Source organism: Oncorhynchus clarkii, chromosome 3 (genome assembly GCF_045791955.1).
Source record: "Oncorhynchus clarkii lewisi isolate Uvic-CL-2024 chromosome 3, UVic_Ocla_1.0, whole genome shotgun sequence".
Classification (NCBI taxonomy): Eukaryota; Metazoa; Chordata; class Actinopteri; order Salmoniformes; family Salmonidae; genus Oncorhynchus; species Oncorhynchus clarkii.
Window position 1 is genome coordinate 20,225,417 of NC_092149.1, and position 26,982 is coordinate 20,252,398.

The 26,982-nt window shown below is 43.0% G+C and overlaps 1 protein-coding gene across 1 annotated transcript; it reads left to right on the plus strand.

Annotated features, from left to right (window-relative positions):
* The first annotated feature begins 619 nt into the window (after positions 1-619).
* On the plus strand, positions 620-22,126 carry LOC139405811 (G protein-activated inward rectifier potassium channel 4-like). Its single transcript, XM_071148243.1, has 5 exons — positions 620-786; positions 932-1,059; positions 16,865-17,012; positions 17,148-18,027; positions 21,059-22,126. The coding sequence occupies exons 3-5, from the start codon at positions 16,923-16,925 to the stop codon at positions 21,412-21,414; spliced, it is 1,326 nt and encodes a 441-aa protein (XP_071004344.1). The 5' UTR covers positions 620-786; positions 932-1,059; positions 16,865-16,922; the 3' UTR covers positions 21,415-22,126.
* Positions 22,127-26,982: the final 4,856 nt, after the last annotated feature.

The window sequence follows — 26,982 nt, forward strand, 5'->3', positions numbered from 1 at the left end:
ATAAATCTAATGACATGGTGACCTTGTTTTGTTGACTTAAAGTTGAATTCAGGTTAGTTGACAGCTAAACCAAATGTAAATCAAAACTAGAGGTTGAACTGAGGTCTGTGCTGTGCCCAGTGGATAGACATTAGCTTGGGGAGTTAAAAGCAAGTTTTTGGTCTCAGCCAAGGTTTTTCATCATGCAAGAGTGCCTCACACTCGGAGTGCCTCACACCTCTGCATTTATGGCTGAAACAATGTAATGTATCTTATAATGAATGACTCATAGATAGGTCATGCAGTCACCTACCTCTGCATTTCTTATTGTCTACCATTTTTCAGAAGGTAATCTTAGCATTCCCGCTGAGAAAAAATGATTACTCTTATTAATGAAAGTAGATCAGAGGGAATGATTTGCACGGAATCAAATGGGACTACTGATGCCACTGCAGAGAGCAGTCAAAGCCGAATAGTAATGTTATCATACTGAGCACTGAACACAGCACGGAAGCACATATATTAGATCGTACATAATGAGAAAAGCTTAGTAGTCTGTAAAGTACTGGGGGAGGATGAGGGGGAGGGGAGTTTTGCATTACGCGTAGGAGTGGCAAGTCTAGTCCGTTCCTTCGCGCACAATGAACTGTAGGCTACAGCTGGCTGTTACGTCTAGTCTATGAGACCAGACAGGAGGAACAAAAAAAGTGGCAGTTTACTGTAGTGGTCTTACCTACTGTTTTAAAACCGCCACCTGATCTGCTATGGCAGCGATCATGGGACTCTCAAATCCAGTTCGGAAAGAAGGTAAGCACAGCGCAAACAGAGGATGCCTTGCCACTCATGGATAACCACCGAGCCAAAATAACCAGACGTGTTAATTCCAAACTACTATAGCGATAGTAAATGCAACTTATTATTTGTATCAATTCCGTTTTCTGTCAATTTACAGGAATAAGATGTGTTGATATGTGGACACGCACTGGCGGCGCGCTCGGTGGTCGTGTTTGATGTAAACTACCTTTAACAGGTACTGGTCAGAGCTCGTGCAGTCGAACCAAGCACCGTTGTAGAACCAAGGTGAGGTATTTTATTAACTACATAATTATTAAATGCTTAATACAGTAGTAACCCTGCCAACGCTGTATACATGTCCGTAGTAGCCTATATGACTGAATAGACAAGGCTATTAGGCAACCAAACTGGGTTCATGTATGCTCGGGTCTGTTAGGGGTTGCAAACTTTATTTGCTTCAGTTTTGCGTAGCCTTTATGACGCCGGGTTGTTAGGCTATGTGTCTATTAAACTAGATAAAGTCAACATGCGGACAACTTCGTTTATTGAGGTTTCCATTTTTTGTGGTTTTAATTCAAATCAGCGGGTAATGTGAGTTAACCTAACCATGTCAATCAGTTAGGCTCTTAAAATGAATACATTTGAACAGTAACTAGTAGGCAACTAGAAGCATAAAACATTTTAACAAATGATTGCGAAAGAAATCTTAAATCTTAAATTTGAGTATAAAATTTGACTAATTACAGATACAATGTTGACGCCAATGAACAATGTAAAACATTGTAATACATTGTTCATTTATAGTGTATCTATTTTCATATCCTCATTCATCCATCCCCAATTTGTCTACGCTCTTTCTTTCACTCTCTTCACCGCTCTCTCTCTCGTCTCCGGTCTCCCCTCCCGTTTTTATTCTCTCGGCGGCTTTTGGTGTGTTGCGTTATCGCCCTGTTTTCATGTTGTTTTTCAGCAAGTGAGTGAAAACGTGCCCATATGTTCCTCTTATGCTCCAACGCGTTTCACGCTCGACTAGAATGTTGACAGCTAGTCCAATTCTTTAGCCTACCCAGTACCCACTTGTAAGCTACAATTTTAAACAGCCCCACTCTTCCCAACTGCACAGCGTGAAGTATTCGTGCATTATTTCTTACCCCATTATTAACGCGCCTTGCTGCTGTTCGTCATCAACGATTCACGTTCTGAATAAATAATCATTCCAGAACTAACAGTCAACTGCGACTATGCCCTGGGCGCCCTGTGTGTTCAACACATCCTGTTATCCATGTCAAATATGTTTAGAATATATTTTCTATAACTATTCACACGTTGTCAAATTGGTTATATTTTTTTACATAAAGTATTCTAGAAATTCTAAAAGGAGGGCATGGCTGCTCAAGAGCAATTGACATGCTTCAGATTTGATGACAGCGAATTGGATATCATGGAACCATTGGAGAAGCATATGGGCATCAGATGGAATGGTTTAGATTTGTTCTTGAATAATAAATATGACTGGGAATTGCTAGATGGTTACACTACCTACCCAGCTTAACCACTATTCATGGCTCTGAAGATGACCCCAAGGTCAGTGGGGTGTTCATCTACCAAGGCTTTGTAATGGGTTGAATTTAAAGCCTTGATGAAATTAACCTTGAACATATTGCGAGAACTTATTTTCAGTATGTTTTAACTACGTTTAATATCTGTTTTAGTTCATAAGATATGATATTCCAAAAGTGAATGTGTGTTTAATAATTCTATCAAGAACTTTCAGATAAAATGCATTAGGAAACTCCCAAGCAGTATATGTGTGCTCTGAAAATGTTACGTTTCTGTTGTTTTTCAAGGCCATTTCAGTCATAATATTTTCTGGCCAGTGCAGAAATAGCCTCTGTTTTATTCTAGGGATGTATACCTTTCCAATCAATTTGTTTTGTGTCTTTGTTTTACAGCATTGTGATTTGTATTCTATTGCTAATTTAATTATATTACTTGGCATGCATGCCTACACCTAAGGGGTAATCAATTGAGGGGCTATGCGTTCTATGGAAAATAATGAAGCATGTGGAAAGTGGAACTGACCTTCTGTGGAGTTGAATTCTTTTCCAGAGAACATATAGCGCCCCGAGTTTATTATCCCTTCACCATCCACTGAAGTAGCTAGCAAGTTGACTAGATAGCTACAGTAGTTGCCATGGTGACCAAACAAACAGACTTGCTAGTTTAGCTAACCCTAGCTTGCCGTTATGAAAATCCAAGTCAACAATGTCAATAATGTTTTCGTTTCAACCTTTGCTTTCAAAGCAGCTCAAACATAGAATGTGTAAGAATTAACTATAGCCATTGAATTCTACCGTGCAAATGTACTGTGCGTTATAGGGAAATAATGCACGCTCTAGAATGCCCTTCAAGCCAATCAGAAACAAGTATTCAACAATGCCATGGTATAATTAAGCAATAAGGCATGGGGATGTGTGGTATATGGCCAATATACCATGGCTAAGGGCTGTTCTTACGCATGACGCAATGCGGAGTTGCCATATACCACAAACCCCTGAGGTGCCTTATTACTATTAGAAGCTGGTTACCAACGTTATTAGAACAGTAAAAATACATTTTTTGTCATACCACTTTCAGCCAATCAGCATCCAGGAGCCAAATTATCCGGTTTATAATATTATGTTAACACCAGTTGGAGAATTTTTCATTTTTCACACCTAAACCAGCTTTTCCCTGCAATCTAGAGTCATAATCATTATGCTTAATTCTATTTTAAATAAATGTTCCTGCATATTCTAAGCATACGTCTTAAACTGTATCTTCCTGTCTGGGGTTTTTTTTTTAAAGAAACAAAATATGCTTCTCTGCGTCTCTGCTAAAATCTGGGTAAAAGATTGAAAGGAATGTGATCCGAGGGCCACGTGCCACTGTGTCCCCTATGGGCATGACTCCTCTGACTATTACCATGTCAGAGGCATGAAGCATCTGACTCTAACCATGTCAGCCTGCCAGGTTTGGCTTTGGACATTGTTCAGTTCACCAACAGCCATAACCTCATAATATATTTTTCATATTTACTTTCCATTAATGCTGTTAACTACACATTTTTTGTGATTCTAAACTTAATCTATATGGTTCACAGAGAGAACATGTGTTCCATTCAAGGTTTAAACATTCTCTCTCTCCCACCTCCTTATCCCATCATCATTCAACCTATCGCTGGCTGGCTTTCTATTTCCCTAACATAAATTAAAGGGTTTGCTTGTATCCCTCATCTGCCTGAACTTGTCAATTGGAGTTCATTGGGGTGGAAACGAGGCAGTGAGGGAGAAAGAGGGGGAGAATATTAGGGGCTATAGGTGTTGGCAATGACAGTGATTTGATTAAGAATACAGAGGTGCTGCTCTAGCTTACTGCTCATGCTCAGCCACCACAGCCCATTATCAGCCGCACTCAGCAGAGTACCGTGCGTTGGCGGAGGAGAGGATCACGTATTGAGTTGTCCTTTTCACTTTCAAATTGCCCTCAAATGAATGTCAGAAGTGGTTTACGACACAATCGCTGTGAAGAGCAAATACGTTTATACCATTTAATTCTGTCAATTTGTATTCTGTGTGCGGAGGAAGTGTAGACTAAAACAGGACAGAACCTAACCTGAGGCTTTAATTAAAGATACTAAACGCGGGAAGCGGCAGGACCTCCCACGGTACCGTGCTTATTTACCCAAGGGAACACCAGGATTGTTTATTGTAAAAGAAGCTCCTGTAGTGGGTTTGAAACAAGTGCCAATTCTAGAGCAGTAAATCACTCTCAGGTATCAACCATCTTCCTGAACAAAAAAAAACATCCCTTCTGAACCCTCATTAGTATTCTCTGCAGTGCATTTGTAGCTGACCATTACATCCCATGCCCTGGGACAATAACAAGGGGGCGTGCGGTATATTTGAGGAGGCCAAAGATGTTGAGCAAAGCCCCTGGAGACCCGCTGCACGGAACCTGACTCCCTCTGCCCAAACTAAAGCCAATCTACCATGATGTGACTGTGACTAGGGTTGCAACATTCTGGGAACTTTCAATAAATTCCCTGGTTTTCCCGAAATCCATGTTGGAGGATTTTGGATTTCCTGCTTATTCTTTCCTGATTCCGGGAATCCTCCGACCAGGATTTCGGGAAAACCAGGAAATGTATTGAAAGTTCCAGGACTTTTGTAACCCTAAATTAGTCAGTGTGTCACGCACTTCTGTCAATGGCAGATGTATGGAGCAGGTTGAATCATGGTCTGTTGGCCTTTTATGGAGAAGCAAATGTATGTTGCAGTATGTATATTTGAAATATGTAACATCCGGGGGGGCTTTACTGTCAGTATTCATCAGTAATGATGTACAGCACCTGTCACATTCTGACCATAGTTCTTTTGTGTTTTCCTTGTTTTAGTGTTGGTCAGGACGTGAGCTGGGTGGGCATTCTATGTTTTGTGTGTCTAGGTTGTTTTTCTGTGTTCGGCCTAGTATGGTTCTCAATCAGATGCAGGTGTCGTTAGTTGTCTCTGATTGAGAATCATACTTAGGTAGCCTGGGTTTCACTGTGTTTTTGTGGGTGATTGTTTCCGTGTTTTGCACCGCACGGTACTGTTTTCGGTTTTGGTTATTCACGTTACGTTTATTGTTTTTGTATGGAGTGTTCAGTTTATGTGTTTAAATAAATACCATGGACACTTACCACGCTGCGCTTTGGTCCTCTCCTTCCATGGAAGAAAACCATTACAGCACCAGTTAAAAGTTTGGACACACATACTTATTCCAGGGTTTTTCTTTATTTTCTACATTGTAGAATAATAGTGAAGACATCAAAACTATGAAATAACACATGGAATCATGTAGTAACCAAAAAAGTCAGGACAATTTAAAGAACTTGTGAGGAACGCCACAGAAAAGGAAGACCCAAAGTTACCTCTGCTAAGTTCATTAGAGTTAACTGCATCTCAGATTGCAGTCCAAATAAATGCTTCAGAGTTCAAGTAACAGACACATCTCAACATCAACTGTGCCGAGGAGACTGCTTGAATCAGGCCTTCATGGTCGAATTGCTGCAAATAAACCACTACTACTAAAGGACAGCAATAGTAAGAAGAGACTTGCTTGTCCAAGAAACATGTGCAATGGACATTAGACCTGTGGAAATCTGTCCTTTGTTCTGATGAGTCCAAATTTGTGATTTTTGGTTCCAACTGCTGTCTCTTTGTGAGACGCAGAGTAGGTAAACGGATGAGCTCCGCATGTGTGGTTCCCACCATGAAGCATGGAGGAGGAGGTGTGAGGGTGCTTTGCTGGTGACACAATTTGTGATTTATTTAGAATTCAAGTCACACTTAACCAGCATTGCTACTACAGCATTCTGCAGCGATACGCCATCCCATCTAGTTTGCGCTTAGCAATTTGTTTTTCAACAGGACAATGACTGAAAACACACCTCCAGACTGTGTAAGGACTATTTGATCAAGCAAAGTAATGGAGGGCTGCATCAGATGACCTGGCCTCCACAATCACCTGACCTCAACCCAATTGAGATGGTTTGGAATGAGTTGGACCACAGAGTGAAGGAAAAGCAGCTAACAAGTGCTCAGCATATGTGGGAACTCCTTCAAGACTGTTGGAAAAGCATTCCAAGTGAAGCTGGTTGAGAGAATGCCAAGAGTGTGAAAAGCTGTCATTAAGGCAAAGGGTGGCTCCTTTAAGATTCTAAAATATATTTAGATTTCTTTAACACTTTTTTTGGTTACTACATGATTCCATGTGTTATTTCATAGTTTTGATGTCTTCACTATTATTCTACAATGTAGAAAATAGTAAAAAATAAAGAAAAACCCTTGAGTGAGTAGGTGTCCAAACTTTTGACTGGTACTGTATATGAGACAAAGGCTTACTGTGATACATGCTTAAATCATAGCCAGGAAGTATCATTAAAGGCCCAGTGCAGTCAAAACTGTACTTTCCTGTGTTTTTATATATATTTCCACACTAAGAGGTTGGAATAATACTGAAATTGTGAAAATAAGGATCATGCACATTCAGCTTAACAGCTGTTTGAATAGACAGCCTGAAATGTCAGCCTGGTGGCATCACCAGGCAGTCAATAACAGCTGGTGCGCGATGTCTAATATTAAGGTAGTCTCGAGGTGTTGCTCGCCTGAGGTATAGTACCTCATGATAAGCTGTAGATCACACCATCTACCAAGAGAGTTTTCATCTATATTTTTCGTAGCTGTCTATTTACCACCACAAACCGGCTTTGGCACTCAATGAGCTGTAAGGCCAATAGCAAACAAGAAAATGCTCATCCAGAAGAGGCGCTCCTAGTGGCTGATGATTTAAATGCAGGCAAGCTTAAATCCATTTCACCTCATTTCTACCAACATGTCACATGTGCAAACATAGGGAAAAAACTGTAGACCAGCTTTACTCCACACAGAGTTCAAAGCTCTCCCTCGCCCTCCATTTGGAAAATCTGACCATAATTCTATCCTCCTGATTCCTGCTTACAAGCAAAACCTAAAGCAAGAAGTACCAGTGACTCGCTCAATACGGAAGTGATCAGATGACGCGGATGCTATTGTACAGGACTGTTTTGCTAGCACAGATTGAAATATGTTCCGGGATTCATCCAACGGCATTGAGGAGTATACCACCTCAGTCACCGGCTTCATCAATAAGTGCATCGACAACGTCGTCCCTACAGTGACCGCATGTACATATCCCAATCAGCAGCTATGGTTTACAGGCAACATCCGCACCAAGCTAAAGGCTAAAGCTGACACTTTCAAGGAGCGGGACACTAATCCGAACGCTTAAAGAAATCCCGCTATGCCCTCAGGCGAACCATCAAACAGGCAAAGCATCAATACAGGACTAAGATTGACTCCTATGACACCGGCTCTGACGCTCGTAGGATGTGGCAGGACTACAAGGGAAACCCAGCCGCGAACTGCCCAGTGAGGGGAGCCTACCAGACGGGCTAAATGCCTTTTATGCTCGCTTCGAGGAAAGCAACACTGAAGCACCCATGAGAGCACCAGCTGTTCCGGGTGACTTTGTGATCAAGATCTCCGTAGCTGATGTGACCAAGACCTTTAAACAGGTCAACATTCACAAGGCCACCGTGCCAGACTGATTACCAGGATGTGTACTCAGAGCATGCACGGATCAACTGGCAAGTGTCTTCACTGACATTTTTAACCTCTCTCTGACCGAGTCAGTAATATCTACATGTTTTAAGTCGACCACCATAGTTGCTGTGCCCAAGAAAGCGAAGGTAATCTGCCTAAATGACTACCACCCCGTAGCACACACGTCTATAGCCATAAAGTGCTTTGAAAGGCTGGTCATGGCTCACATCAACACCATCATCCTGAAAACCGTAGACCGACTCCAAATCGCATACCGCCCCAATAGATCCAATAGAGTCACACTACACACTGCCCTTTCCCACCTGGACAAAATGTTCACCTATGTGAGAATACTATTCATTGACTACAGATAATTGTTCAACACCATAGTGCCCACAAAGCTCATCACTCAGCTAAGGACCCTGGTACTAAACACCTCCCTCTGCAACTGGATCCTGGACTTCCTGATGACCCACCCTCCAGGTGGTAAGAGTAGGCAACAACACATCTGCCACGCTGATCCTCAACACGGGGGCCCCTCAGGGGTGCGTGCTTAGTCCCCTCTTGTACTCCCTGTTCACCCACGACTGCGTGGCCAAGCATGACTCCAACACCGTCATTATGTTTGCTGACGACACAACGGTGGTAGGCCTGATTACCGACAACGATGAGACAGCCTATAGGGAGAAGGTCAGAGACCTGGCAGTGTGGTGCCAGGACAACAACCTCTCCCTCAACGTGAGCAAGACAAAGGAGATGATTGTGGACTACAAGAAAAGGAGGGCCTAGCATGCCCCCATTCACATCGACAGGGCTGTAGTGGAGTGGGTCGAGAGTTTCAAATTCCTTGGTGTCCACATCACCAACAAACTATCATGGTCCAAACATACCAACAAAGTTGTGAAGAGGGCACGACAACAACTTTTCACCCTCATGAGACTTAAACTTTGGCATGGGTCCCCAGATCCACAAAAGGTTTGAAAGCTGCACCATCGAGAGCATCCTGACTGGTTGCATCACCGCCTTGTATGGCAACTGCTCGGCATCGGTCCGTAAGGAGCTGCAGAGGGTAGTGCGTACAGCTCAGTACATCACTGGGGCCAAACTTCCTGCAATCCAGGACCTATAAACTAGGCGGTGTCAGAGGAAGGCCCAAAAAATTGTCAAAGACTCCAGTCACCCAAGTCATAGAGTGGCGCAGCGGTCTAAGGCGCTGAATCTCAGTGCAAGAGGGGTCACTGCAGTCCCTGGTTCGAATCCAGGCTGCATCACATCCGGCTATGATTGGGAGTCCCATAGGGCAGCACAATTGGCCCAGCGTCGTCCAGGTTTTGCCGGTAGCCGTCATTGTAAACAAGAATTTGTTCTTAACTGTCTTGCCTGGTAAATATTTTTAAATATATACCTATAAAAAAAACATAGGCTGTTCTCTCTTCTACCGCACAGCAGAGAGAACAGCAGACTGTTTGCTTTGACCCCCCTTTGTTTTTACGCTACTGCTACTCGCGGTTTATTATCTATTCATGGTCACTTTACCCCTACTGTACCTACATGTACAAATTACCTCGACTAACCTGCACATTGACTCGGCACCGGTACCACCTGTATATAGCCTCGTTATTGTTATATATATATTTTATTTTGAATTTTTACCCTTTTTTCTCCCCAATTTCGTGGTATCCAATTGTTGTAGTAGCTACTATCTTGTCTCATCGCTACAACTCCCGTACGGGCTCGGGAGAGACGAAGGTTGAAAGTCATGCGTCCTCCGATACACAACCCAACCAAGCCGCACTGCTTCTTAACACAGCACGCATCCAACCCGGAAGCCAGCCGCACCAATGCGCCGGAGGAAACACCGTGCACCTGGCCACCTTGGCTAGCGCACACTGCGCCCAGCCCGCCACAGGAGTCGCTAGTGCGCGATGAGACAAGGACACCCCTACCGACCAAGCCCTCCCTAACCCGGGCGACGCTAGGCCAATTGTGCGTCGCCCCACGGACCTCCCGGTCGCGGCCGGTTACGACAGAGCCTGGGCTCAGGAACTCAGGAACTCTGATGGCACAGCTGGCGCTGCAGTACAGCGCCCTTAACCACTGCGCCACCCGGGAGGCCCTATATATTTTTTTAACTTTAGTTTATTTAGTAAATATTTTCTTAACTCTATTTTCTTAAAACTGTATTGTTGGTTAATCGCTTGTAAGTAAGCATTTCATGGTAGGGACACCTGTTGTAGTCGGCGCATGTGACAAATCTAATTGGATTTGATTTTAAATTAGTTAAAGACGTCCTCCAGCTAACTTTAACTGTTGAAAAGTATAAATACTGTAAAGTACACACACTAAGGGCTAAAAAAAACTGTTTTTAGCAATATAGTGTTTTTTAGACAAAACTGCAAACTTCAAGGAGTAGGGCATTCAAGGAGTTGGTCTAATGGGAATCTGTGATGTCATCGGCCTCCCCTCTTGCTTGAGGAATAATAGAGGAGCAATAGAAAACAAAATAGGTACATTTAAGATCATGTCTAGCCATGTAAATGATTATGCTCATATCTAATGATGCTACCTACACAAGCTGTTTTAAAATAAAAATAGCCATTACAACTAATTTTCTGCCCTCCTAAGAGGAAGTTCTCTGAAGGGCAGAGTGTTTAAGTGTGGTACAAAGCCTTTAAAGATGGCGTGTAGACTACAGTGTGAAGTGGGAATGCAGTGAGTCTGCCTGGCTCTCGTTTCAGCCTCACCACTTCCTAATTATCTCCACTCCATTCTCTTTCTTTTCACCTCTTATTTCTGGTAGTATTCTTTAATTCCCGTCTACTCATTCTCTCTCCCAACTACTGTTCTCTTTGGCTGTGTAATTTAATGGCTGAGGGGAGTGAGCTCAAGCATCCTCTCTCTGTCCTGGCAAGTCTGTCGGTCTCTCTGTCTGTCTGTGGCTCTCAGTTTGTGCTGGACAGGTCATTTCATCATTATAAAGCATTAGTCTTCAATGAGGCCATTATACCCTCATCATCCTGAGCCAAAATGGGAACCCAGATGAAATGAGAAAAGTGACTAGGGAAAGAGACTGAGGAGCAGGGGAGAGTGATAAATGGAGTGCGAAAATAATAAGAAAAAAGTAGAGAATCACTGGTGCTCACGACAAGATTCTCACATAGGCGACACAGAGAATGAGACTTCATCTTTTCCTCATACTGGTGACATGACATTTCATCCCAGAAGGCTGGCCTCCATCCCTTATCCCTGACAGAACTATTCTTTATTCTGGGTGGCATTAGTGCTGTAACATGCTGTGCCAGTGGAGCTGTGCTGAGGAAGCAGATGCTGCCTGGCTACTCTGAACTGAGGTCAGTCCTGTCTTTAGGATTAAGCCATGTTGGTTGACTGAGCCTCTGGGGAAGCTACTGTGATCAGAAAGCAAACTTGGAGAGAAGCCTGTAAAAACACACACACTGCTACTAGCAGTAGTGGTACTGGTGTCAACACTAGGCCTAGCACTCACCGATTCACTTCACACCTGGCTGCTCCAGCCTCTACAACCAGTCATCATCTTCCCTCTAGCCTCTCTTCTTTGACCTTTCCAACCACACCTGTCATTTCCTTTCAAACCATTAACCCCTTCTCTCTTTCTGGCCCTATTAAACTATTCTTTACTGTCTCTCTCATTATCTCCCTTCCTGAAACCCTCTACTCGACCGATCTGCTCGCCAATCAACACTATCATCCTTGCCTTTTGCCCTGTCCAACACTACTCCTTACTCACTTTCCTTATAATTTTCACTAATTTGTTTTTCTACCTCATTAATGTCTCTCCTCCCAGTCATACATGTAGGGAGCATGTTGTCCCCATGTCTCTTTAATCTTCTCGTCAGGCGGGCCCACCTCTAGATGGATCAGTGGCTGATTTGTGGCCTCCCAGCGTGTTCCGTCTGTCTCTGCCTGTCCTCCCCCCACGTACCCCACAGAGACCTGCACCATTAATATGGCTTTCACACATTTGCTGCTGACTAACAGGCAACTCATCACACCCACACCTACTGCCAGTGTTCTACCACTGGACAGAGCATGGGGAATGGAGGCTGATCCTTTTAAGCGTATAACTTCAAAGAGGTTTAATCGGGAGTGTGTGTGTGGCAGAGAATGTTTTCATCTCAACATCTAAACTCAGGGACTTAATGAATCTCTGCTGTCTAATAGGGGTCACAGGGGGAATATACTGAGAGTAGGTGGTGTTGGTAATGATGAATTATAAATGCTGGCTGGTAGTTTATAGAACAGAGGCAGTCTGGCTCAAAAGAAAGATGACTTGAGCATTCACCTTCAATGTGCCCCTCTACTCTACTCTATAATTAAGATCTATTTATTTCAAGTGTTGGGTGTTTTGTTCCAGAAGCTCTGTGCCCTGTAAAATGTTTTAAGCTATGACACTGCTGAACTGAGAGAGAACAATTGAAAAAGGTGGGAATGAGAGGGCTACTCCACTCTGTTGGAAAGGGATCACAGCAGTGATTGAATGAGGGTATGAGGCATGAGTTGATCAGAGGCTTGACTTCAGTGCAGGACAGGGGTTGAGGTGTTCATAGCCTTCAGTGCAGGACAGGGGTTGAGGTGTTCACAGCCTTCAGTGCAGGACAGGGGTTGAGGTGTTCATAGCCTTCAGTGCAGGACAGGGGTTGAGGTGTTCATAGCCTTCAGTGCAGGACAGGGGTTGAGGTGTTCATAGCCTTCAGTGCAGGACAGGGGTTGAGGTGTTCATAGCCTTCAGTGCAGGACAGGGGTTGAGGTGTTCATAGCCTTCAGTGCAGGACAGGGGTTGAGGTGTTCATAGCCTTCAGTGCAGGACAGGGGTTGAGGTGTTCATAGCCTTCAGTGCAGGACAGGGGTTGAGGTGTTCACAGCCTTCAGTGCAGGACAGGGGTTGAGGTTTTCATAGCCTTCAGTGCAGGACAGGGGTTGAGGTTTTCATAGCCTTCAGTGCAGGACAGGCTCATCATGGATGGATGGTGTTGGAGAAGAGCTCAACTCTTCCACTGAGGGCAGGACAGGATTTGACTGGGAAGTTTAAAAAAAAAACACACACACAATACACAACACAGTTAGACAAAATAGTTAAGAATGAGTTAGTCCATGCAATGAGTAAAATCATTGATGTTTAATAATGTGATTGTTTTTGTGTATGTGATTGTGTATGTGATTGACTCTACATACAGTAATGAGAGAAAATTGACAGGGCTACTCAGTGCTTGGAGAGGAAACATTCAGTGTGCCAGTGGATGAGTGGGCACATGAGACATGGCTTCAGTTCATGTCAGGAAAGAGTTGGCAATGTTAGTGGAGTGGTCCTCACCTCTTAAATCAGGGTACAGGAGGGGACTTAGCTGTAAATAGCAGATACATTCCATTACAGCTGCTCCATCGTAGGTTTGGACAACAGGTTTCTCCATTATATCACAAAGTCAAACACAGACTGTGCATCTCGCCCATTTGACACAAAGTAGCCCAAGAAACATTCCTGAATAAAGCCCTTGGAAAAATGGTTCTGCCTGGGGCCTGGACCCTATAGGGTATGGCAGTGATTACATCTGGTCTATGAGACCAGGCTGAGCTACAGGACTATTGTAAAAAGGTTTTATATGGGCTATGATGGGACCAGTTTTTCTAATCAGGTCACATGTTTGTTTTTTTTAACTCATGAAGAAAACCCTGTCAAACTGCAGCAACCTTATACTTGTTCATATTAAATTATACTTAGACTAGACTAACAGGGGAGTTTCCTCTACCCAGACACAGAGACAACAACTGATAGACAATAGAACTCACAGGGCTGATGTAACGGTTGTCGTTGGTGGAAGAAGGAGAGGACCAGGGTGCAGCGTGGTACGTGTTCATGATCTTTTAATTACACTAGAACAAACAGGAACGAACGAACAAACGAACAAACGAACAAACGAACAAACGAACAAACGAACAAACGAACAAACGAACAAACGAACAAACGAACAAACGAACAAACGAACAAACGAACAAACGAACAAACGAACAAACGAACAAACGAACAAACGAACAAACGAACAAACGAACAAACGAAACAGTCCTGTCTGGTACTGGTACAGAGACAGAAAACAACTACCCACAACCCAAGGGCGACAAAAGGCCGGCTAAGTATGGTTCTCAATCAAAGACAATGATTGACAGCTGCCCCTGATTGGGAACCATACCAGGCCAAACACATAGAAATACAAACATAGAACAAAACATAGAATGCCCACACCAACTCACGCCCTGACCAACCTAAAATAGAGACATAAAAAAAGGAACTAAGGTCAGGACGTGACAGCTGAGCTTTTCTTTATGCATGTTTGCAACTGTAGGCCTCATTAAAAATTAACTCACAGGTCTATGTCATCACTATTATGTTGATTGATTAATTCCAGTTAATCATTTTGGATTGAAAAGGTATAGGCAGCATAGCCAGCCCAAGTTTGAATATAAATCAAATTTGATCACATTCACATTTTCTTCTGACAAACAAATGGGCTATATATACATAACATTACCAATTTGTTTACCCTGACCAGATGGACAGGGCGCATAGGCTGTATGCACCTGCTATTATTAGTAGCCTACAGTTGATCAGACTGAAAAAAAATCTAATTTTCATCCCATACAGCATGTCAAATCTCTAATGTTTAGGTGTAGCCTAGGCTGCTGAAACATTTATGTAATGAGTTTTTGCTTGTGCCTGTCCGGAGTGATTAATAGTATTCTTTGATAAATAGCCTAAATACCGGATCAGATTATTTTCATTTTTAAAACATTTTTATTTCACCTTTTTTTAACTAGGCAAGTTAATTAAGAACAGTTCATATTTACAATGACGGCCTACCGGGGAACAGAAGTTTAACTGCCTTGTTCAGGGGCAGATTTTTTTCTTGTCAGCTCGGGATTTGATCCAGCAACCTTTCAATCCCTGGCCCAACACAATGACGGTCTACCCCGGCCAAATCTAACCCAGACAACGCTGGGACAATTGTGCGCTGCCATATGGGCCCCCTGAATCACGGCCGGTTGTGATACAGCCCAGTATCAAACCAGGGTCTGTAGGGACGCCTCTAGCACTGAGATGCCTTAGACCACTGCACCACTCGGGAGCGATGTTAGTACTTGCTACTAAAGTTAGCAAGGCAAATTTAAATCAATTGCACTAACTCCACACAAAAATAAAGTTCTAAAACCAAGAAAACAACATATAATCTACCTCCTCTATCTCCTGTAGTTTGAAAAAACGAATTTGAATGGAATAATATTCTAACAATGCTCAACTATTACTCTTCACTGTCAATCTCTATCCAATATGTCACCAACTCACCAAGATTCTCAACACATAGAACCCCCATAATGCTCTGTGGCACAACCCCGATACAACACACTAGGTTCATTCTCTGATCCTAATCCTATGATTTGATGGACAACATGTCTGTTCATATTGCAAAAGTGTTGATTGGTTGGAGGATGTCCTCCGGAAGTGGTCATAATTACCATGTAGGTCTATGGAAGGGGGGTGAGGCCTTCGAGCCTCCTAGGTTTTGTATTGAAGTCAATGTTGCCAGAGGAAGATGGGGAATAGCTGTCCTCTGGCTACACCATAGTAATAGCCTAAAGTGTGTTGTTGAGACAACTGTAGCCCTTCATTGCAAAACAGTGTGTTTTAATCAGGTATTTGATGACGTGAATATATTTAGTATAGTTTTGTCTAAAAGGATACCTTTTTTAATGTTTCATTATTTTAAATTTTTCTGAAATTCACTGAGTAAGATGGTCCTCCCCTTCCTCCTCTGAGGAGCCTACACTGGCACACACATACGTACACACACGGACACGCATACTCACTCTTGTCATTAGTTTATCTTAAACGCTGCTTGTAGACCTTTATAACAACAGCAGTGCAACGAGCTGACATGAGGTCAGTGAGATTGTGAGAGTGTTGCTGAGGGAAAGAGAGTGTGGCTTTCTGCCCTGTCCCCTCCCCTGCCCCCCACACTGACCACAGGAGACTAGAACTAGGAGCTTTGAACTCCTGTCAATACAAAGGAGCACATGGCCATGGAGCAGTATCCTTGGACTATCTGAGTAACCCTGAAGCTCACTCCCTCTCACATTACATCTGTTATACTCCCTCAAATCTACATAATGACAAATGAGGAAGCTGAGTTGTTTTGTTTTGCTGGTGGCAGACATTGCAAGTCGCAGTGCAACTAACTGAGATAAGTCTTAGGTTGCTGATCATGCAATCTACATCTCCAGTAGGCTACAACCCATCTGAAGTTCAGTCGATCTCATCTTTAGAATCTTGCAAGTCACACACCGCGGTGGTGGATAGATCTGGAATGACTGGAGCGATTTGGGAGGATGACAAAAGGCATAATGAGGCAGATTCACTTAAAAGGGTTTCACTTGATCCTTTCTACAGTGAGCCAGGAGTCACGTAGTTAGCTGTGAAAAAGAGAGGGTCATGTGGTGTGTGTGTGTGTGCTTGTGTGCGTGCCAGTGTTTGTGCCCCAGTGTGTATGTGGGAAGATGGGATTTAAAACTGTGAAGTGGTTCTGAGCATAATGAATTACTGGCGTGTTCTCTGTTTGGCTTGAGGGTGTCTGCTTTTGCCGATCAATGGCAGAAATGAACCATGTCTCTGAACCTTGCCTGTCCAGGCTGACAGAGGTGAACAGCAATAATGAGTTGATATGGAGAGCTGTTCATAAAAGCTTGCGTTGGCTCTTTTATATTTTATGATGGATTTCTGATGTTACTAAAAAACCACCACTCCTCATTTCAGTTTGACGTGAAATGTCACAGGTTTGTCGCTAGTCCGCTACACAGTGGACTTTGAATAATCTTTCATGTAAATATGCTTTTATGTTTTCCAGCTAGAAGGCGTACTGTTTGGGGCCAGAAACAGCGACTGTGGCCCAACGCTTCGAGGCCATGAATTGCTTCAAAGGGCGTTTTGGACAGGATGTGGAGAAACAGGACCAAAAGCTGTCAAAACCAAGATGGGATACACCCAAAAACAAGGTGACGGAAGTTGATGGAAGTGATCAATTTAGCAATAACTTACTTTCACACATTAACCCTCTTCTTTCTTTCTTTCTTTCTTTCTTTCTTTCTTTCTTTCTTTTTCTTTCTTTCTCTCACACGAACAACACACAGGTGCCCACAGACCGGACCATGGTGGTGGGCGGCAGGCAAGGTGTGGGCGGTAAAGGTTCCAACCGTTCAGGAGGTACCCTGAGAAAACGGCGCCAGCGCTACGTGGAGAAGGACGGCAAGTGCAACGTGCATCACGGCAACGTGCGCGAGAAATACCGCTACATGACAGACATCTTCACTACCCTGGTGGACCTGAAGTGGCGCTTTAACCTGCTGGTGTTCACCCTGGTCTACACAACCACCTGGGTGTTCTTCGGTCTCATCTGGTGGCTCATCGCCTACATCCGCGGAGACCTGGACCACACCGACGATGGAGACTGGATCCCCTGCGTCAACAACCTCAATGGCTTCGTCTCCGCCTTTCTCTTCTCCATCGAGACGGAGACCACCATCGGCTACGGCTACCGGGTCATCACTGATAAATGCCCAGAGGGGATTCTCCTGCTTTTAGTCCAGGCCATCCTGGGCTCCATCGTCAATGCCTTCATGGTGGGATGCATGTTCGTCAAGATCTCCCAGCCCAAGCAGCGAGCCGAGACTCTCATGTTCTCCCACAAGGCGGTGATCTCTGTGAGGGACAGCAAGCTGTGTTTGATGTTCAGGGTAGGAGACCTGAGGAACTCACACATTGTGGAGGCCTCCATCCGGGCCAAGCTGATCCACTCCAAGCAGACCAAGGAAGGGGAGTTTATCCCTCTCAATCAGACGGATATCAATGTGGGCTTCGATACGGGGGACGACAGGCTCTTCCTGGTGTCTCCACTCATCATCTGTCACGAGTTCAACGAGGGCAGTCCCTTCTGGGAAATCTCACAGGAACAGCTGGAGAGAGAGGAGTTTGAGGTAGTGGTCATCCTGGAGGGCATGGTGGAAGCCACAGGTGGGTTCTTCTAATTTAAGGTCAGATTTGCATTTCCTGCCTAATGATGAAGATTCATTCTGGTGGAGGGTAAGCTGATCCTAGATCTGTGCTGACAAACTTCTACCTGGAGAGATTTTTATTGTAATCATAATGATGTAGAAAATGATTATTAAAATAACATTAATAACACTATAATTACAGGTACTTTAACATATAATATGAGAATCTAATGCAGGTTTGTGTGACCCTGTTTATAAGCATTCATTCACTTGGTTGGATAAAGAGGATGCAGTCGACAGGAATCACTTGAGACTTGCAGGGTATCACCAATTAATGTTGGCTGTGAATGCACTTGACAAGGACTGCAATTACACTGTCCTAAATGGCCACAGCATTGTCCTGTATGCTAATATCCTCTATTAGGGTCTTCTGGCTGCTGTGAGAAGCAGGAGGGACTCCAGGAAAGCCCGTCTGTGTGTTTGTGAGAGAATCCCAGACCTGTCAATAGTACAGCCTCTGGGAAATTAAACGAGTAGAAGACGTTGAGGGAATTCAGGTTGGAATGGGGATTGAATTGGGTCGTTCTACCAATTTGGTGCCCTTTGTGAAGTGTAACTTGGTCAAAAGAAATGTTTGATTTTACCTAATTCTGTCATAAAGAGCACATTTTCAATTGAATAAAAACTTGTTTTCCCATCTCAAGAGGATAAGGAAATATACAGTGCCTTGCGAAAGTATTCGGCCCCCTTGAACTTTGCGACCTTTTGCCACATTTCAGGCTTCAAACATAAAGATATAAAACTGTATTTTTTTGTGAAGAATCAACAACAAGTGGGACACAATCATGAAGTGGAACGACATTTATTGGTTATTTCAAACTTTTTTAACAAATCAAAAACTGAAAAATTGGGCGTGCAAAATTATTCAGCCCCCTTAAGTTAATACTTTGTAGCGCCACCTTTTGCTGCGATTAGGTATGTAAGTCGCTTGGGGTATGTCTATCAGTTTTGCACATCGAGAGAATGACATTTTTTCCCATTCCTCCTTGCAAAACAGCTCGAGCTCAGTGAGGTTGGATGGAGAGCATTTGTGAACAGCAGTTTTCAGTTCTTTCCACAGATTCTCGATTGGATTCAGGTCTGGACTTTGACTTGGCCATTCTAACACCTGGATATGTTTATTTTTGAACCATTCGATTGTAGATTTTGCTTTATGTTTTGGATCATTGTCTTGTTGGAAGACAAATCTCCGTCCCAGTCTCCGGTCTTTTGCAGACTCCATCAGGTTTTCTTACAGAATGGTCCTGTATTTGGCTCCATCCATCTTCCCATCAATTTTAACCATCTTCCCTGTCCCTGCTGAAGAAAAGCAGGCCCAAACCATGATGCTGCCACCACCATGTATGACAGTGGGGATGGTGTGTTCAGGGTGATGAGCTGTGTTGCTTTTACGCCAAACATAACGTTTTGCATTGTTGCCAAAAAGTTCAATTTTGGTTTCATCTGACCAGAGCACCTTCTTCCACATGTTTGGTGTGTCTCCCAGGTGGCTTGTGGCAAACTTTAAACGACACTTTTTATGGATATCTTTAAGAAATGGCTTTCTTCTTGCCACTCTTCCATAAAGGCCAGATTTGTGCAATATACGACTGATTGTTGTCCTATGGACAGAGTCTCCCACCTCAGCTGTAGATCTCTGCAGTTCATCCAGAGTGATCATGGGCCTCTTGGCTGCATCTCTGATCAGTCTTCTCCTTGTATGAGCTGAAAGTTTAGAGGGACGGCCAGGTCTTGGTAGATTTGCAGTGGTCTGATACTCCTTCCATTTCAATATTATCGCTTGCACAGTGCTCCTTGGGATGTTTAAAGCTTGGGAAATCCTTTTGCATCCAAATCCGGCTTTAAACTTCTTCACAACAGTATCTCGGACCTGCCTGGTGTGTTCCTTGTTCTTCATGATGCTCTCTGCGCTTTTAACGGACCTCTGAGACTATCACAGTGCAGGTGCATTTATACGGAGACTTGGTTACACACAGGTGGATTGTATTTATCATCATTAGTCATTTAAGTCAACATTGGATCATTCAGAGATCCTCACTGAACTTCTGGAGAGAGTTTGCTGCACTGAAAGTAAAGGGGCTGAATAATTTTGCACGCCCAATTTTTCTGTTTTTGATTTGTTAAAAAAGTTTGAAATATCCAATAAATGTCGTTCCACTTCATGATTGTGTCCCACTTGTTGTTGATTCTTCACAAAAAAATACAGTTTTATATCTTCATGTTTGAAGCCTGAAATGTGGCAAAAGGTCGCAAAGTTCAAAGGGGCTGAATACTTTCGCAAGGCACTGTATTTACATTATGGCTGCTGAAAAAAAGAACTGTTGATACATCACAAGGTTATGAATCATCCAACCCGGAACCCCTTACTTCTCTTAGTGTGTGTGTGTGTGTGTGTGTGTGTGTGTGTGTGTTTGTACATTGGTCTGTCTGCTTTGATATACCCCTGGTGCTGGCTGTGCATAGTCAGTTGGTTTGTTTCAGCATTCCTGTGGATAATATGTACTGTAATTGATGTGGCTCTTCAAGGTTCACTTGAGCATCAGATGAAAATGCTCATAAGCTTTTTATAGGCAATCCACATATATATATTCAGAAAGGTGTGTGTGTGTGTGTGTGTGTGTGTTTGTGTGTGTTTATCTATCTATCTGTATGTGTTTCTGCATCTGTGTGTTTGATGTGTGTACATGTGTGTGATTGAAAGAGAAGATGCACATCTCTGTATTAGAACCACTCTTCAGCCTATTTCCAAAAATGTTTGTTCAATGAAAGGAGTACAGCTCATTTAAAGTAGAGGAGACAAAGCATAGTGAATCTTAATTAGATCCACAAATCACAACGACGCAGCTTGAGTCCAGGTCTTAGTATAGTTCCATGACAAGGGCTTTAAAATAAACATTTAGATCATACCCAATCACACAGTCATTTATAGTTCCTATCCTCTATTTCATGTCAGTAATGTCTGTCTCCCTCCCCCTTCTCTCTCCCGCCAGGAATGACATGCCAGGCGCGCAGCTCCTACCTAGACTCAGAGGTCATGTGGGGGGAGCGCTTCACCCCTGTGCTCTCCCTAGAGGAGGGCTTCTACGAGGTGGACTATGAATCCTTCCACCACACCTACCCTACCCCGACCCCCACCTCCTCTGCCCGAGAGCTAGTCGAGCTGGCCAAGAAGGGAGAGGCTATCCCCCTACCTCCCCAGTCCCCACCTCCAGTCCTGGAGCCGCCCCCACCACATCCAGAGAAGGAAGAAGACAGTGGGGAGGAAGAGGTGGAGGCGATAGGGCATGGAGAGGGGGATAACGTTAGCAATGGGGATGCTAACAGGATGGATGATGGGCATGAATGAGTGTGCATTGGTGAAAACACAGACCGTGTCATCGGATGATGCTGCTCACTGGTTTAAAACAAGCTCATACATGGAACAGAGGCTACAAGAGGCAAGATTTCAAAACCTCAACATCATGAAGATAGGCAAGAAGTACTTGTGCAAGTGACTCAATGTCTCAAATGGCTTTGATATCAAACTTCATCAACTGATGAAGTGTCGAACATAAACTATGATATCCTATAGTTTTTGACTGCTATTAGAGGGACCAAAAGTAAGTCTTCACTCTGACTCATAATTTCTTTAATACGGCATTTAGTGCCAATATTCTGATCTAAAACAACTTGGATAACTGGGTGAATATGATTTTAAACGTTTCAAGTAATGGGATGTAAATGATTGAATACTTTGTACTAGACTAGATGTGTGTAAGAATGACTAAAAGAGGATGAATTAAAGGAGGCCTGGCCAAATGCCCATCCATTTCAAGTATTTTGATACACACATTTTTCTTACATGTGTACATTTTCGTGAATTAATATTTACCTTGTATTCAATTCTTAAATCACTAAGTATGAAAGGCCTTTGCCTTTGAATGAATTGTTTAAAGTTATGGTTTGGATTTCTTGCACCATTTTGTTGGCTTCACAAATGGTTCTGTTCAAGGCATTTTGGAAATGTTTGCTATTAGTGGGCATTGCCAACAACCTAATAAATAATTGAGCGCTTATCATGGAAATTGAAATGATTGAAGCCTTTTTTGTAAATTTTTTAATGTTACATCGACACAGATAGGTTTTTAGAGGTTGATAGGTGTTTAGAGGAAGTTCTGCCATATTGAGTCTTACCTTGGTGAAGATTTCCCTCTACTGGCTGTAGAACGTCATGACAAGCACAACCTGGTCCTCTCGGGTCTCTCTCCAACTTCTTCCAAGCCTGATAAGAAAAATATGAAGGGAAGGAATAATCAGTCTAAATTGTTATGTAATCATATATGTCAGTCATTAATCATCAGACAAGGCGTAAAACCCCCAAACACAAGCAAATTGTGATATTGTCAAGTATGGTGAAAGGTGTGTTTATCATAATGAAGCAGCAGGGGTCCGTTAAAACTGCACCCATTCTAATTGTAAACAAGGAATACTGCACTGCCACTGAAAGCAAAATGACATAATACCGTCAAATCACATAGAAATCAAATTATTATCAAATCATACACAATCAAAGTCCTACATGTGATCGCTAAGGTGACAGGCATACTAAATGTTATACAAATTGTTGTCATGTAGTCCAGGGCAGAGGTAGCTCTAGAAAGCCCAAGGGACCATACCCAGCCCTCTTGGGTTCTCATTTGAACCATTGACCACATTGCGGTCAATGTGTACGAGGCGAAGCCGAGTGGCGTAGACCACCACAGCCATGATAATGCTATTTATTTGGATACATCCATAACAATGAGCTAATGGTGTGCGATTTCACCTGACATAGAAAATGTGCTCTCTCGTCAGGACACTGTTGTTCAGAGGAGCTAGCCAACAACACAGCTAACACAATCTCTTCAAACTGAAGCTGGACAGACTGCAACCGAGCTGCACTTCAGTTAGTTTGACCTGTTTTCTATTGATATTTATTTGTATACATCCATAAAACATTATGCTGATTCATGATTTCGACTGGCTGAGAAAAGCTGCCTGCCTGTCTGTCTCATCCCAACATGTTCATTACTGTGCATGCTACATTGAATGGGAATATTGAAACAATGTTGCAAATGTCAGACAGCAATGTTAATACAAATCTCTGCTGTTGAAAACTAAATGTTAGTCTAAAATAAATGTGAGATAATGTCTAGATGCTTTTTATAGTGGAGAGTTTATAAATTGCCTGGCTAGGTTGATGAGACAGTGGATTGCGTAGTTAGAGAGAGGAACGGAGTAAATAGCCATTTTAAAGTCATAGATTTAGCTGGTGGTATTTGTGGAATAGACACCGGCTGGAATGAGGTTTTAACCAATCAGCATTCAGTATTAGACCCACCTGTTGTATAACCTTTATTATAAACTAAGTGATTCGATCCCTGTGGTATACCACGGTCTGACAGTGTCACGACTTCCGCCGAAGTCGGTCCCTCTCCTTGTTCGGGCGGTGCTCGACGTCCTCAGGCCTTCTAGTCATAACTGATCCATTTTTCAGTTTCCATTGGTTTTGTCTTGTCTTCCTTCACACCTGGTTCCAATCCCATCAATTACATGTTGTGTATTTAACCCTCTGTTTCCCCTCATGTCCTTGTCGGAGATTGTTTAAATTGTATGTTATATGCAGGTCATGTGTCGGTGTGCGACGGGTTTTGTACCCACTTATATATATATTTTTGTGTATATTTTGGTTATATGCAGGTCATGTGTCGGTGTGCGACGGGTTTTGTACCCACTTATATATATATTTTTGTGTATATTTTGGTTATATGCAGGTCATGTGTCGGTGTGCGACGGGTTTTGTACCCACTTATATATATATTTTTGTGTATATTTTGGTTTTGGGAGTTTTATGAGCACCTATTAAACGACTCTGTTTATACCAAGTTCGTTTTCCTGACTTCCCTTCCACTGACATGCACCCATTACAGACAGCTGTGGTATACCACGGGTATGACCAAATATTTATTTTTACTGCTCTAATTACATTGGTAGCCAGTTTATAATAGCAATAAGGCACCTCTGGGGTTTGTGGTGTTTTACCAAAGGGCTGTATCCAGGCACTCCGCATTGTGTCATGCATAAGAACAGCCCTTAGCCATGGTATTTTTGCCATATACCACACGCCCTCGTAATCCTTGCATGAAATATGCATTTGGAAACTTCCGAAACTATACTTTCATAGCACACAAATAGTTTTCAGGTGTCACATTTAGTGCGGAATTCTGCCTTTTTTCAGCAAGAAATATCTTGCTACAATGCTTATTGTAATTTCTGCTTGGCACCAAACAAATACTGTGATTGACTTGCATTTCTCCAGTCGGATGAGAATTCACCAACGTGTACCTCTGGTATATTTCCTCGTTGTTGCCTACTTTCCTCTGGTGAAATGCAAGATTAACTTCAAACAAAACATTAGGAAATGTAGCTGGCTACATTCTTTCTATGATTAACATTATAAATATAATGCATTGTTTTTGCAACGAAAGAAACCTTGCCTTTTAATTGTAAGTTCATTTACTTGTCGCTGCTAGCCAAATAGCATTTAATTTGTGTTGTCATCTGATGAAAATGAAGTTATTTTCTGCCGAATGTGTTGCACTAACGCATTTTCTGTGAAGGAGAACTATAGTTGCACACCTCTGATCACTCTATGATCAGGGGGGGGGGGGGGGAATGCAGATTTATTGATGGTCTGCGTTTTGAAAATGCAGATTTCTGAACTCTAATGTGACTGCTGGGAGTCAGGAAGCAGATGGTGAGTTTAATAATGATGGTGGTCATGGTGTGTGACAAATCAAGAGAAGGGTCTAAACATGAAACCAGAACCAATGCTGCCTGATGACTGAGGTTGGTAAGGGTTATATGAGCGTAATCAGGGTGGTGATGAAGTCCAGGTGTGCTTAACGATGGGGAGCAGGTGTGTGCAATGATTGCCAGGTGTGCACAATGTGGGTTGTCAGGACCAGTGGTTAGTAGACAGGCGCCGTTGAGAGCCGGAGGGAGCAGGAGCAGGAGTGACAGATACACTTACCGTCGGCTGTTTTAACACAGAATCCCACAGAGGTATTTTGCGTTGCACATTGACCTGAACTACAATGGTAACTTGGGAGGGAACAAAAAACCTTGGCTTGAAGCTGTGCTACACAAAAAACCTTGGTGGAAATCTGTGGTAAAACATCGAACAGTAGCCAGTGTATCTTTTCCAGTCCATTTGTAAAGTTTTTTAGGGTGATAATTAAGTTGAGTGTTCAAGGTTTCCAAAACCGTATCAGAATCAAGGATCAGTTGTTTAAGGTAGAGCGTTTCACACTTTGATCAGTTCCCCTCAGCTAAATCAAAAGAACGATTCAATAACTCTAATGCATTGTAGTCAGAAGGGTAAAGCCAAGGATAGGCTCCTTCACACAGAGCTAAATCGGAAGCCAATGGCCTACGTGTAGTGTCTAAAAATGCATATAATCTTAAAGAAAAAATTCAGTTGGATCGTTAGAATTGACACTAAATGCAATTGAATATCCATGGAGAGCAACTTTTCGATATCTTGTATGTCGTCACCATAGTCCCTATGGCAGGGGTCATCAACTACATTCAGCCGCGGGATGATTTGAGTGGATGGTCGGGGGGCTGGAACATTATTATAAATCATTTGTATGCTGCAAATTGACCGCAAGAAGTTCAAACAATTATAGTATTTGACAAAAACATAATTTAAAATCTTGATGACTTATTCTTTGGTATCATGGAGTTTGCACATTTTGTTTGCATGCTGCCGCCTACTGTGCAGTAGTGTGTGTTCAATCCCGTTACATTTTGTGATAGAGAAATGTAAAAGGAGGGGAAAAAGGAAAGAATTGCAACCAACTAACCCTCCACCTACATATACCACTATTTCATAAATGCATACAAATCACCACCCCATTCCACTACTTTGACCCTAACTGATCCTACATCAGGCCGATGGCTTGGGCGGACGGGACTCTTTCATTCAAAACACCTTGTAACTCTTCTGAAGTATAACATTGTACACCCAAGTACTTCTCCGCAACTGCCACCACAAAATAATGTTTCTGTGATTTATGTTCCATTTCTGAGGTACAATTGATAGCCATGGCAATGAATGCTAAGAAGTTAACTTTACTGAAGCACAAATTTGTATCACTCTGTAGCCTACCCTTGACGAATCATCCTCTACTCTCTTCACCGCCTCAGTATATGACACCTTCTGTTCTACTCTGACCCTGGCAATCTCAACCTGTCTCTCTCACACCGGTCACTTCTGATCCCCAGCAACATGGGCACCCCCATAATTGACACAGTTTTTTCCACCAATACTACACATTACTTTGTCCCATGCCCTCTTCACACTTCTCACATCTCTGAATCTCCCTCCTACACACTGCTACAATATGACCATAAGCTTGGCATCTGAAACACCTTAGTGGATTTGGCACAAAAGCCCTCAATGTTAACCGATATATCCTAACATGACTTTGTCAGGTGAAGACTCTGCTTCAAAACTCAAAAGGACAGACAGTGTCTTCTCAGTTTCACCACACTTGCCACCGGGTCTGCGTCACACAAAACGGCAGGCGTCACTGGCACAGGGAATTTTCAATTTCAGTTGCTCCACAACACTTAACATCACCCCAGTAATCACTCTTTTCAAAGGCGCACTGCTCCGGAGAGCAAAGCAAGTCACAGATCTTGTCCCTAGTCACGTGATGCTTCCTCTGGATAGAAGAAATACAGAAAATAATCACAAGTCCACTTCGAGCTACCTTCACCAATTTAACAGTACCCAACCTATTTTCTACCCAGCCTGAGACAACTATCAGCCAAAAGGCAGGGATCCACTTTCTCCAAAAATGTCTCTCCTTCTGGGCCCGAATCATAA